The sequence below is a fragment of the Mercenaria mercenaria genome, chromosome 12 (genome assembly GCF_021730395.1).
Source record: "Mercenaria mercenaria strain notata chromosome 12, MADL_Memer_1, whole genome shotgun sequence".
NCBI lineage: Eukaryota > Metazoa > Mollusca > Bivalvia > Venerida > Veneridae > Mercenaria > Mercenaria mercenaria.
The window spans coordinates 45,770,818-45,783,700 of NC_069372.1; the positions used below are offsets into that span (position 1 = coordinate 45,770,818).

General features: G+C 35.2%; 1 protein-coding gene and 1 non-coding gene across 2 annotated transcripts; one reads left to right on the top strand and one right to left on the bottom strand.

Annotated features, from left to right (window-relative positions):
* The first annotated feature begins 276 nt into the window (after positions 1 to 276).
* On the top strand, positions 277 to 10,055 carry LOC128547557 (heavy metal-binding protein HIP-like). Its single transcript, XM_053520551.1, has 4 exons — positions 277 to 595; positions 2,709 to 2,771; positions 3,500 to 3,586; positions 9,640 to 10,055. The coding sequence occupies exons 1-4, from the start codon at positions 289 to 291 to the stop codon at positions 10,053 to 10,055; spliced, it is 873 nt and encodes a 290-aa protein (XP_053376526.1). The 5' UTR covers positions 277 to 288.
* Positions 10,056 to 12,199: 2,144 nt separating this feature from the next.
* On the bottom strand, positions 12,200 to 12,271 carry Trnat-agu (transfer RNA threonine (anticodon AGU)). Its single transcript has one exon. It is a non-coding gene; the product is annotated as a tRNA-Thr (tRNA).
* Between the last annotated feature and the right edge of the window lie 612 nt (positions 12,272 to 12,883).

Below are 12,883 nucleotides of genomic sequence, written 5' to 3' on the forward strand. Positions count from 1 at the left end.
ATAAGCAAATTAAATTCTGCCTCTATAAACTACTAGTATATTACTTTAACTTGGATTCTGTTATAGTAGAACGAGACATGTTGCAAAATTGACCTTAAAACGATGAAAGTGACTTTTCAAAAACGGACTAGATGGAAGCCATCCGAAAAAGTGATAAAAACCACCTACAAAATAACCCAGCTACTTTGTGAATGACCCTCATGTTTCAGCAATCACGTACCTGGGCAAGGTATAAATACAGAGGCCTCTGAAAACGTAACCAGACTGATATCAGAAGTCCAAGGCAAAATGTTGCACTCTGCTATTAATGCGTTTGTTCTTTTGTTTCTTATAAATAGGATCAATGTTTCTTTGGCTACAGAACCAGTATGTTCAAAATTTGATTATGAAGAAAAGCTTCTAGAAAAAATGATTAGACAAGAAATTAAGGTAGAAACAATGGAAAGTGAAATAGTGAAAACTCAAGATTCTGTCTTGAACACTTTAAACGAAATAAAGAAGAAAGTTGCCGATATCAACGACAGATTTGAAGACCTGAGAAATAATATCACGGAAGAGATGATTGCAAAAACTAAGGATTTAGAGAAGAAAGAGGGTAATGTACTTTTGTTTTATGCCATGGAACACGAGTTCGTGAAGCTTTTTAAGTATATCTTAATCTAAACCTATCAGACGAAAATGTAAAATTGGAAATATTTTCATCTTAATTTCCTGATTCAATTTCAAATAAGAATATAACTTTATGTAAATGACCTTTTTGTTCCTTAAAAGAGTGAAAGATATTACATTTATCAGGCTGCTTTTTTTAGATTATATTTTTCAGTCCAGAGTTTTTCGTAACAGGGAACTTCGTTAATTTATTTTTAGATACTTGTTGGAAATATTAATATTATACAGCATGTAAAATAACTCAAATGGTGGCATCAGAATCGACCAGTCTAAAATTTGTTGTCGGAAATCCATTTTGATCGGGTATTTTCTATTTATTCGTTTGGGCACAAACCTTTTTTTATAAATTGCAGTATGCGTTAGATTCTTATTATATATTAGTTATGTTTATGTAAATGTATAAATTACGCAATATTTTTACCTCCTATTTTATGCACCTTTTCCGTAACAAAACTCTATTACAATGCCATTTATATTATTTATAATATCATTCTAAGGAACTAGGAACTCTTTAAAGAGACTGATTCTGGTATGCAAGGTATGTGGCCTATGGTCTGCGTACGTATTGGCAGTAAGAGCCAAATTGAATATACAAGACTGGACAATTGATAGACTTGTTTCTGTTTATCATATTAAGCTACTGTATAGCTACTGTGCAGAACATAGATTGCATGTGATATTTTTCACCTTTATAGCAAACCAGTTCTCACTTTTATAACGTGTTTAGAAAGCCTGATTAAATTGGGACTAAACAAACAAAGTGAATAAATACAACGGCATATTTATTTTTCAATTAATCAAGCTTTATAAACAATTTTATCTCACTATTGCTTGATTTTTATAAAAAAAAATTAAGAAAATGCATTCAGGCACCTTTTTAAAAATAATGAATAATTCATCTATAAATAAATCATGTGTATTTTGAACAATGATATCTGTTTATTGCTGAATTTTATCATGAAGGTCCATATTTTTTTTCATTTATTGAAAATGCAACTGGGTGCTTCTTTAATTTCTAATAAAATCCAGCAATATTCAATTTTTCTGTTTTTATTTTGTTACTCAGATAAAAAGATCATAATTAGTAAACTGTTAATAATTGAAAAAAAAATCTTGCCATTTCTCTTATTGAGTTTTAAATAATTATTTCATTTTTCATTAAATAGAATTGAGAGTTTTCTAAAATAGTGAGAATTGTCTTGATGTAAGAATTATAATTTAATTTGTCAGGACATTACTCAACAAGAATGAGCAATTACAATTAGTATATTATCAATTAAAATAATTTTGTTCATAATCTGAAAAAAGCTGCATTTCAATCAGTGAAATATATAGCACTGGAAATAACCAATTATCTTTGCATATCAATAAAATTTATGATCCTCTGACATGGACTACTTGTCAAGTGTATAGGGGTTTTATGGACCTTTATCAGACTGGACCAGACAGGATCCTGTTTATTGAGGATTAAAGTGTTTGGCTTTTAGAGTGGGGGCGGGGTGGGGGTCACTTATATAGGAGATTTTCTTTGCCTTTAAATTGTCAAAATATTTTGATCAATTAATCATGGCATCAAAAGCGATTTTAATGGACAATCTTACATTGTAAATTTCAGCCATTTCTAATTCAATTTTTCTTTAACTTCAAATTTATTTGTGAATGGGTTGTTATAAAACTATCAGGATAATAGCAACATTTCCATGCCAAAACGCGTAAATATTATTTTCGAAATTGCGATTTTTACACTGGGATCAATACATTTTGGACGTAAAGTTTACTTTAGTGAATGTGTTTTAAAAGTTCGAAATAACCCCATTACCATCCTCGGAGACCTTTCGATTGATGTATTGTCTACATCTGGATCTAGCAAAACAAAACCGCAATTCACGTAAACCCTGTTACGGGTTATACGGCTCGTACAGTAGGGAGTTTCTATGATAATTGGTAAAACGCTAAAAAATAACAATATTTAACCGTTCAAATGGCTCTTCTGCCACAAAACTTATTTAACTAAAAAGCAATATTTTTTTTCGTTACAGAACTCTTCAAGAATTTATTTGAAGAACTACGAACAAATTTCACGAGCGACACTGACCGCCAAGGTAATGTTTCTGTTACGAATGATATGATGGTATGCATGTATTTTATTTTCACAGCCTTTCAAAATATTTTAACTTACGTTCTATAAAATACAATAGAACATGCAATTTCAAATGGTAATTTAACTCTTTGTATTGAGGGGATAAGGATTGGTGGCCGAGTGGTAAATGTCAATGATACGAATCACTTGCCCCTAATCGCTGTGGGTTCAGGTGTAAAATTCTTTCATGTGAGGAAGTCACCAAGCTAGGTTTGTGGTTTTATCCAAGTATCCGCCAGTGCAAAAATTGGTGCACGAAGGGGCACCTGGAATCCTCTGCTAGAAAGACGCCGTATGTTATATAATTATATCGGAGTGACGTTAAACATAATCTATATGCAATGAACCGTTGTGTTCCGTAGCCATATTACTACCAGAATATGTGAAAAGTAAAAAATGCAAGAAAACAATACATCTTTTTTTTTTTCAGACCGGCTTATTGTTTTCTTTTTTTTTAATTTATATTGACCAGTTTTAAATTTGTTGTCATTCTTTTTGTTTGTTTCTTACTAAATGTACATGATATCTTAGTTATGTCTACACAAATGTAAAAAAATCATAAAATTTAGCAAATAATTTACTGAAAAAATTGACCCATATGTTTTTTGGTAATATAATTGAAAATAATGAAAAAATTAAATTTAACATTCAAAAGGACAAATAAGTAATTTGAAATAATTATGATTACAGAATTTTTCAAGAATTTATTTGATGAACTACGAACGAATTTCACGAACGACATAGAGAATCAAAGAAACGCTCTTACTGACCTGAAAGGTAATTTCTTTCTTACAAATGACGAAATGCATGTCCCATACGGAAAAGTTTACTTCGAAGCTCTAGGGTAGAGTAGAGACCGACTCTGTAATCGATAACCCACTTCATACCTTCCCTGTTGAAGAGCTGTAGTCTGCAAACTCCACGGAGAGGTAGGGTTTACTAGTTCCTTGTTTTTCATCACAGCGTTCGATATGCAGAGAAAAGGGTTTTACATTTTTCCAGGGCCCAATGTTTTATTGGTCGGTTACTTTACTGGTGGGAGTAAGTATCATTTACACAACAGCCTACCCTTTCCTATAGCTCCGATGTGAACTTACCCTATTTTCACATTGCCACGTTCATGGATTTGTTTAGTGTTCTGATTGGTAATTGAGCGTTCTGTTTACTGAAAAAGTAATCACTCGAGTCTCAATCAATTTGTAAATGTAATCATCCTTTTTTTATAACTGAAAATAAATGCAATACATATCATAAGTTTTCATGTGAAAAGTAGAAATCGTGACATGAACTTTATAACACGGCTATTATGAAATTGGCTTTATCTGGAATGTTGTATTCGCCGCGGATGGATTTTGCCAGGTCCGGATATAACACGTTGCGCACATATTTCCTGTTTTTCTTTGAACGAAAAACGATTAGAACTCGAAAATCTGCAAAAAAGGATCATTTATTTACCGTATATGGATAGGAATAAAAGTAGTACGGACACAGGCAAATTATGGAATCGGATTTCCACCTAGTACAATACGGATTTTGATTTCTTTTAATTTGTTTTTTATTTGTGCAAAGCAGTTATAAAATCTATAACAAGATCCTTTGGAAGCACAGAACGCATTAAGAGGTGTTGAAATATGTAACATCCCACACCAACGCCCCATAGCTACTGTCTAAAGCTACAGTCACACATACGGATATGTCCATGCTTTGAGGTACGGTGCGGATGGGATTGATCTGTGGGGTAGGGGACACGGATAAGTACGGAGCAGAACGTCTTAGTACGGGGGAAATGGTGGGAAACGGGGAACAAAAATAATACAAGACCAGAATAAAATCCCAGTTACACATACGGCGCGGATAGCTACGTCTTGCCACGGATAAATATGTAGTAATCCGTATTGATTCGTAGCTGAGCCGTACCTCAAAATCCGTATCAATCAATCGTAGCCAACAATTGGTCAAAACGTATTCAAGACTTATCCTAAACTTGCAAGTTTCTCCAACTTTTAAACATGCATATTCATATTTAAAGTGGGTGGGGTAATTTGACAAGTGACCAGACAGGAACACAATTTCCGTTATTTTTGTAAAAATGGTTCATACTTTTTACCTGAAACTTTCATGATAAAATAACTATGCAATGGAAATTCACACAACATACCGACCAGTGCATTTTAAATTGTACTGAATACTTTTTTCATCACAGAGCAACAAATTGGCCTGATTAAATCTACTAATTTTCAATGGACCAACTTCACCAGAAAGCTTTGTAGGACCACATTCGTATCAGATCGCATTTGAAACAGGTGTTACAAATGCGATTGCATATGTAACAGGTGTTACAAATGAGATCGTATATGTAACAGAAGTCAAGCACATTTGTAACAATTTTTTAGACGAATGTGATCGATGCCGATTTTTGATGTGACATCTGATCACATTTGTCACATGTCATTTTCGATCGGAAAAATGAACAAAAAGTGCATTTTTACGTCTGAAACACATTTCTAACATGTTTAAGCTCACTTGTACGAAGTGACAAAGTAAGCTATTGTGATCACCCTTTGTACGTCGTCCGACCGTCCGTCCGTTCACATTTTTCTTATGAGTACGATAGAGACAACATTTATTATTTGATTTTGACAAAACTTGCACAGAACTTATATATATCTATGATATCTCGGTTCCTTTCGAAAACCAGCCATATCACCTTATTCGTCTTGGAGTTATGGCCCCTGAGAATGGCAATAACTACTGATTTTAGCCTTGTGAACGCGATAGAGACCATATATTTTGCTCATTTTGACTAAACTTGCACACAACTAATATATCTATAAGATCTCGGTTCCTTTCAAAAACAACGTGATTGCACCATTTGACTAGAAGTTACGGCCCCTGGATTGGCAAAAAATGCTGATTTTATCCTTGTCAACACTATGGAGACTAAATTTATTATTTGAGTTTTATCAAACTTATATAGGATCTCACTTCCTTTTAGAACAGCCATATCGCGCCATTTGTCTCGGAGTTATGGCTGAAATGGCAAAATTTCCTTCTTTTAATCTTGTGAACACAAAAGAAACCATATTTATTATTTCATTTTGACCAAACTTGTGTAGAATTTATGTATCTATAACATCTCGGTTCTTTGCGAAAACCAGCTATATAGCACCATTTGTCCTGGAGTTATGGCCCCTAAAATGACAAAATGCAGATTTTAGCATTGTGAACATGACAGAGATGACATTTATTATTTTGTTTTGGCCAAACTTGCATTGAAGTTATATATCGTTAAGGTCTTACTTTTTTTCCTCGAAAAGTAATCATATCACGCTATTTGTCTTAGAGTTATAGTCCCTGAAATGGCAAAAATTGCAGATTTAATAACATGTATAGTGTAATATACTCATGTGAGTGATAATGGGCCATGACGGCCCCTTTGTTAATTAGAGAGATATTTCCGGTCAGGTTAATATCTTGTACCGGTTTGTTATCTGGCAATTCAACTTGGCAAGAATACCGTTTCATGACTGGTCTATTCATAGTAGCATGGTACTACATGTACATGTCACTTAAAAAATTTCTCATATCTGTTTTGGTTTGTAAGATTTCATTTTTATTGAATGCATGAATATATGGATATGTATGATTAAAGGGGAAGATGCACGCCACATGCAATCAACTTTTATAATCGGCATTTCACTGGTTGTATCGCTTGAACAACAAATAAAATGCACTAAATTCAAGATCAAGGCAGTCTTAACTAACATAGAAAGTCTTGTAAAAGCTTGTTTCCGTAGAACACCGGGTATATATACATTTATGTATACTTTAAAATAGTGACTAGCTAAACTATTCGAATACTGCTCATGGCTATTGTTCTGATCCTGATGTCGTCGGCGTCCGCGGGTTCGCTGCAAGATAGGTTTTTCACTTTCATTTTGTTTATCTTTGTCAATTCGCATTAGGATGAGGGTAATTAAAAAATAAGGTGTATTTTCTTAAAATCTCATAGACATTAGTTCGCAGCACAAGGTCGGGCCCTCCTAGACTTAAGGCTAACGACTCCGTCCATGACAAGTTGTATATAATTTGTCCAAGGACATGGCAACTTCCTGTTTGTCACCCAATTTGAAACAGCTCTGGATGACAAAAGATGGCTACAAATGTATGTCGCCACTGGGTTCGAACCAGTGACCTGAGCATGTGGGTCTACATTTTAGCTAGTCGAGGTAACAGTAGAAGTAGCTGAAGTTGTAATCATATTATAGCGGTAGTGGCAGTGGATGCAGAAATGATAATAAAATTGAGCCACGTCACGGGAAAAATTGGCATTCGGACAATTTCGTGAATTTCCGGAAAGTGTATTTTTAGGCTCAGAAAATTTCATATTCAGGTAGAATAAGCCTTTTTTGAAATAACAGCGAAATGTGTGGGCCCTGTCTGGGTCCACACTGGTCGCAAAACCTCGAAGATTCCCGAAGGCCCATTTTCTCATGATGCGGCTCAAATAATTGTATGACGTCATTGACGTCGACGACGACGACGCTAACTTGTGATGGTGCTTATGGCAGTTATTTAATGATGTTGCGATGACAACCAACTGATTGAACATTTGCAGTATAAAACTCAACATGATACATATGTGCTTCTCATGTCATCCCCCATGTTGGACAAACACATTCGTAACACATTTTACCTGTTACGAATGCGTTCGCATACGTACGAAATCTGTTACAAATGCGATCTGTATACGAATTGGTCCTACAAAGCTTAAACATTTTTTATTAGTTGAGATATGATGTGTTATTTTCAGCAGATATTGTAAAACTAAATAAATATAAAATGACAGTATATCAGTACACTCTGATTAATATTGGAAGAGTGGTACACTCTCAAACGGGGAAAAAGTGGTTGGGTAAATAAACATTCGAAGCAACACTATAAAAAATTGTACTGTTGTTCAGCAATGGCCTCAGATTGGCTCTTGTGTGGTAAAAAAATGTCATAGATATCACTTATAACCATTAAAATTTAATAGCAACTTTATACAAGAAGTAAATTCAACCAAAGAGCTATAAAATAAATAGATCGGCAACTTGAAAGGCATATAGAGCAAATCTCGCCAACATCCCGTGACAACTGAATGAGATCTCGTTTACCGGAAGTGAAGCGTTCTCCACGCGTCGTTTTGTATGCGAAAGCAATTATTCATCAGTAAATTAATTATCACCGTATGACCACGCTTTTTTGATGGTAAGAAACGTGTACTTTGTGTCTTAAGACTATTTCACATTGAACTAATGTTGTTTTAGAAGCTAACATGTATTTTAAATGTAGATCTAGTTTTAAAGGTACAAATTGTAACTCTATGCTCGCCGATGTTTGTTTTTACTACGATAACGCCGATTCACGCTCTGACACGAGATTATGCGAGATTACAGCCAGTTGCCATTCTGTGTATTTTATACTTCTTTGATTCAACCTTAATAGAAGCCAAAGGCTCAGGGTGCGCTATTGTGATCGTTCATCGTCCGTTGTCTGTCTGTCCGTCGTCCGTCCGTCCACACTTTCCTTTAAACAACATCTCCTCCTTAAACAGCTGGCCAATTTTGATGAAACTTCACAGGGGATGATTCTTAGATGGTCTTATATAAAAATTGTTAAAGAATTGAATTCCATACAGAACTCTGGTTGCAATGGCAACAGAAAGGAAAAAAGTTTAAAAACCTTCTTGTCCAAATCCACAGATCATAGGGCTTTTATATTTGGTATGTAGCATCATCTAGTGGTTCTCTTCCAAGATTATACAAATTATATCCCTAGGATTAAATGTGGCCCCGCCCTGGGGGTCACATGGTTTAAAAAAACTTATATAGGGAAAACTCTGAAAATCTTCTTGTCCAAAACCACAAAGAGTAGAGCCTCAATATTTGGTCTGTGACATTATCTAATGGTCCTCTATGAAGAGGATTCAAATTATGCCCATGGGGTGAAAAGAGGCCCCGCCTCGGAGGTCCTAAGTTACACAGACTTATATAAGAAAAATCTTAAATAATCTTGTATAAAAGTCATAAGACCAAGGCCTTTGATATTTGGTATGTAGCATTGTCTTGTGGTCCTCTACCAAAATTGCCCCTGGGATGAAAAAAGGCCCCGCCCCGGGGGTCCCAAGTTTTACATAGACTTATATAGGAAAACACTTTAAAAATCTTCTTGTCTGAAACCACGAGACCTAGACCTTTGATGTTTGGTATATAGCATTGCCTTGTGGTCCTCTACCAAGATTGTTCAAATTATGCCCCTGGGGTGACAAGAGGCCCTGCCCCGGGGTCACTTAGTTTTTATATGAGTAATGTAGGAAAAATACTTCAAAAATTATCTGATTATATTTCCTAGACTGTTTAATTCTAATTACCTGATGACCCCGAGTAATTAGGGGTCTCTTGACTGTGATCTTGACCTCCTGACCTATTTTATTTTTTTTAAGATACAGCTTTGAAATTTGAATGTCATATACAGTTTTCCACACCGATCTTAAAACTGACTTTTAGTGACCATGAATCTGACCTACTGACATACTTTCTTAATACAAGTATTTAATCATCAGTTTGACATTTGACATATGTAGCTCATATTACTCAGGTGAGCGATCCAGGGTCTTCATGCCACTCTTATTAAAGAAATATAATAAAAGTACATTTTCCAAATACCATTAAAATCTACTTCATTTTATTGACGTTCTATACCGACTTAGATATCAACAAATATATTATCTATTATTATTAGGTAAACCATATTGTTATAATATATTTTTATAATTTCATGTGCAGAGGAGATAGCAAGTCCTTCCGTCGCATTTTATGCACACCACGTAACAGATCTGGTCCTTGATGTGACCCACGAGATCATTGTGTTTGATACAATCATTACCAAAGAGGGTTCTGGATACGACACCTCCACAGGGATCTTCACTGCCCCTGTCGGAGGATTGTACCAGTTCACTGTCCATGTTTGTGCACTTACTGAAACATATTCTGTCGTTGGCTTGTCACTGGCAGGGAAGGTTGTTGCTGCAGCAATAAATTACGACAGGGACCACTACATCTGTAGTTCAGTAGGAGCAGTAGTTAGAATGAACTCTGGAGAACAGATATGGGTAAAATGTACCTCAGGATCTTCTACCTATAGGTTATATCAAGACAACTATAGAATGAACACATTTAGTGGCATTCTGCTTAACAAATAGATGAACAAACTCACATGCCTATATTTCATCAACTGATAAATTTATTGGAACATATTTATTACTCGAATTTAACCACATAAATACTAGGACTTTATCATTTCTTTTTGTTTCAATAAGCATCTGATGTACATTTTATTACCCTTCTTGAACAGACTCAATCAAAACGAGTCTGCTGTTATTTTCTTGGTTGCGTGGTTATATGCTTCGAAAGATTTTTTTTTTTCAATTCACAAATGAATATGCTGGAAATTTTAAAGAAAAAGATTCGCCTTTTTAGAGAAAGAAGCAGTGGTATAAAACTTGTTAAATAAAAATTATAAAATGCTCGTCACGGGTCTCCATTTTTATTATGTTAATCGACTCGCTCAATAAATTCAATATGAAAATTATGTCGACAAAATAACTCTGCATTGTAACATAACAACACGACCGATTAACATAATAAAACAGTGTGTGGACATGTCAACACCACATATAGACAAAACAACACAGACATTTAAGATAATAACATGGGGTACTGACAAGTTCACATGATTCTTGGACAAGATAAAATAAAATTTGATAACATAAGACAGCCATGGCGTTCCATAATGATGCATGTCTGAGTTATCATGTTTACTGTCTTTGTTGTTTTGTCTATATGTGGTGTTGACATGTCCACACACTGTTTTATTATGTTAATCGGTCGTGTTGTTATGTTACAATGCAGAGTTATTTTGTCGACATAATGAGTTATCATGTTTACTGTCTTTGTTGTTATGTCTATATGTGGTGTTGACATGTCCACATACTGTTTTATTATGTTAATCGGTCGTGTTGTTATGTTACAACGCAGAGTTATTTTGTCTACATAATGAGTTATTATGTTTACTGTCTTTGTTGTTTTATCAACATGTGGTGTTGATATGTCCACACACAGTTTTATTATGTTATAAAGCCATGTTATTATGTTGAAAACGCGTGGTGTTGTTCAAGAAGTTGTGTGCATGCGTACTTAGCAGCTAAAAATGGCGGTTCGCGAAGAAATGGACCCCGTGCAGGAAATATTACACAGGGCTGGTCTGCCAGCATTAAAAAAAAGATTTACTGCGGAAAAGATCGACGTAAACCCAATCTCAACACTAAGCGATGAGGACCTGGTTAGGTTAGGTGTTGTTACAATTGGTGACAGAATACGCCTCAGGGAAGAAGCAAAACGCAGTCTAATGGTTCGTACCCAAAACATTTGAATACCAGTCGTTTCACCCCTGGTCGTTTTATCACCCAAAACCATAGTCGTTTACTCCCCCCATACCCCCACACCCCCCCCACCCCCCACTCCCCCAATATCATTTGGAATAGTATGATTGATTTAAGATCTAGTATCATATTTAATGTATTATAATAGATAAAAAGTTTTAATAAAAATATTTGCTATAAATATGTAGTTATGGTAATTTAAGGTTCCATTGGGTGTAAAGTGAAAAAGTTTCCTCATTAATATTTAAAAAAACAACAACAATTTCCCATATCTTTGTGTTTCAAAGCCAGTATAAGTTTCGTTGTTTGTACCGTACATCATGAAAATATAAATTGTTTTATGGAACTAGAGTTCCGACTCGGCTGCATGAAGTGTATTTCCCCTGTTCACCTTTTCGTTAGTTGTTACCTTTGGGGCAATTTTATATTTTCGTTTGTTTATATTCTGCCAGTTACGTATCATTTCACTCGTTTTACGAATTCAAAATGTCTAAATTCAAGTCAGTTTAGCATACAAATGATGTAAGTTTTTTTTCCCAGTGAAAAGGGTGTTCATGCATTGATTAAGATCGAATTTAACTGTTAATAAGGTATGTCTATGTGATTATCACGATTGTAATATGTTTTCGCGGCCTGACCGTGTATTTCATTTAGGTATTTAGACATCCAGTTAGGTTTCCATAAACGTACATTATATTGTAAACCAAGGGGAAAATGTGCGCTGATGTAGGGCTCGCACCTACGATCCCCTCAACACTGGTACGGAGATCTATCGACTGAGCTAACCGGGCGGCCTGTCTTACCCCACATCACTACATTCCTTCCCCTCCCGACATTTGAGGCTCAACCACCGTGGGCCATCAAACACCGCTGCCGCCATTGTTGTAAACCAAGGGGAAAAAGTGTGCCCGATGTGGGGATCGAACCCACGACCCCTCAACACTAGTATGGCCCACTACCGACTGAGCTAACCGGGCAGCCTGTCTTACCCCACATCACCACATTCCTCCACCTCCTGACATTTGAGGCTCAACCACCGTGGGCCATCAAACACCGCTGCCACCACTGTTGTAAACTAAGTAAAAAAGTGCGCCCGATGTGGGGCTCGAACCCACGACTCCCTCAACACTAGTATGCGGTTTACAGTACTTCGTTAATATCCGTTTTATAAAAGTTTAAATGCATGAAGGCGTAAGTACAAAAATGTTTTGTGAACATCGATTGAGCTAGCAACTTACGGAGACCCACGCTATAATTTTCTAATGTTGATCTGAATCGGCACAAAAAAGTAGGCCTAAAGTTATCACTTTAAACGTTTTTTCAATCTTGATTAAGTTACGTTTAGTTTAAACATATTTTTTTCGAAAAAATATACATAAACATTCAGTAAAAAAAAAAAACAAAAACAAAAAAAAAAAACATACCTTTAAAAATACTCCGCAAAATACTTATAACAGATCTAGTCATTTTACATATCTAGGGTCTAGACCTGTCTGATAAAAAACACCTGTTTCTTATAAATTCAATAACTAAAGGTAATTCTTTCTTCTACAAGACAATCTAAATAGTAAAAAAGTTTATCCATTGCG

Coding starts and splice junctions, on each gene's coding strand:
- LOC128547557 (XM_053520551.1), top strand. CDS start 289: ATGTTGCACTCTGCTATTAATGCGTTTGTTCTTTTGTTTCTTATAAAT. Junction 596..2,708: donor GGATTTAGAGAAGAAAGAGG/GTAATGTACTTT, acceptor TTTTCGTTACAG/AACTCTTCAAGAATTTATTT. Junction 3,587..9,639: donor CGCTCTTACTGACCTGAAAG/GTAATTTCTTTC, acceptor TTTCATGTGCAG/AGGAGATAGCAAGTCCTTCC.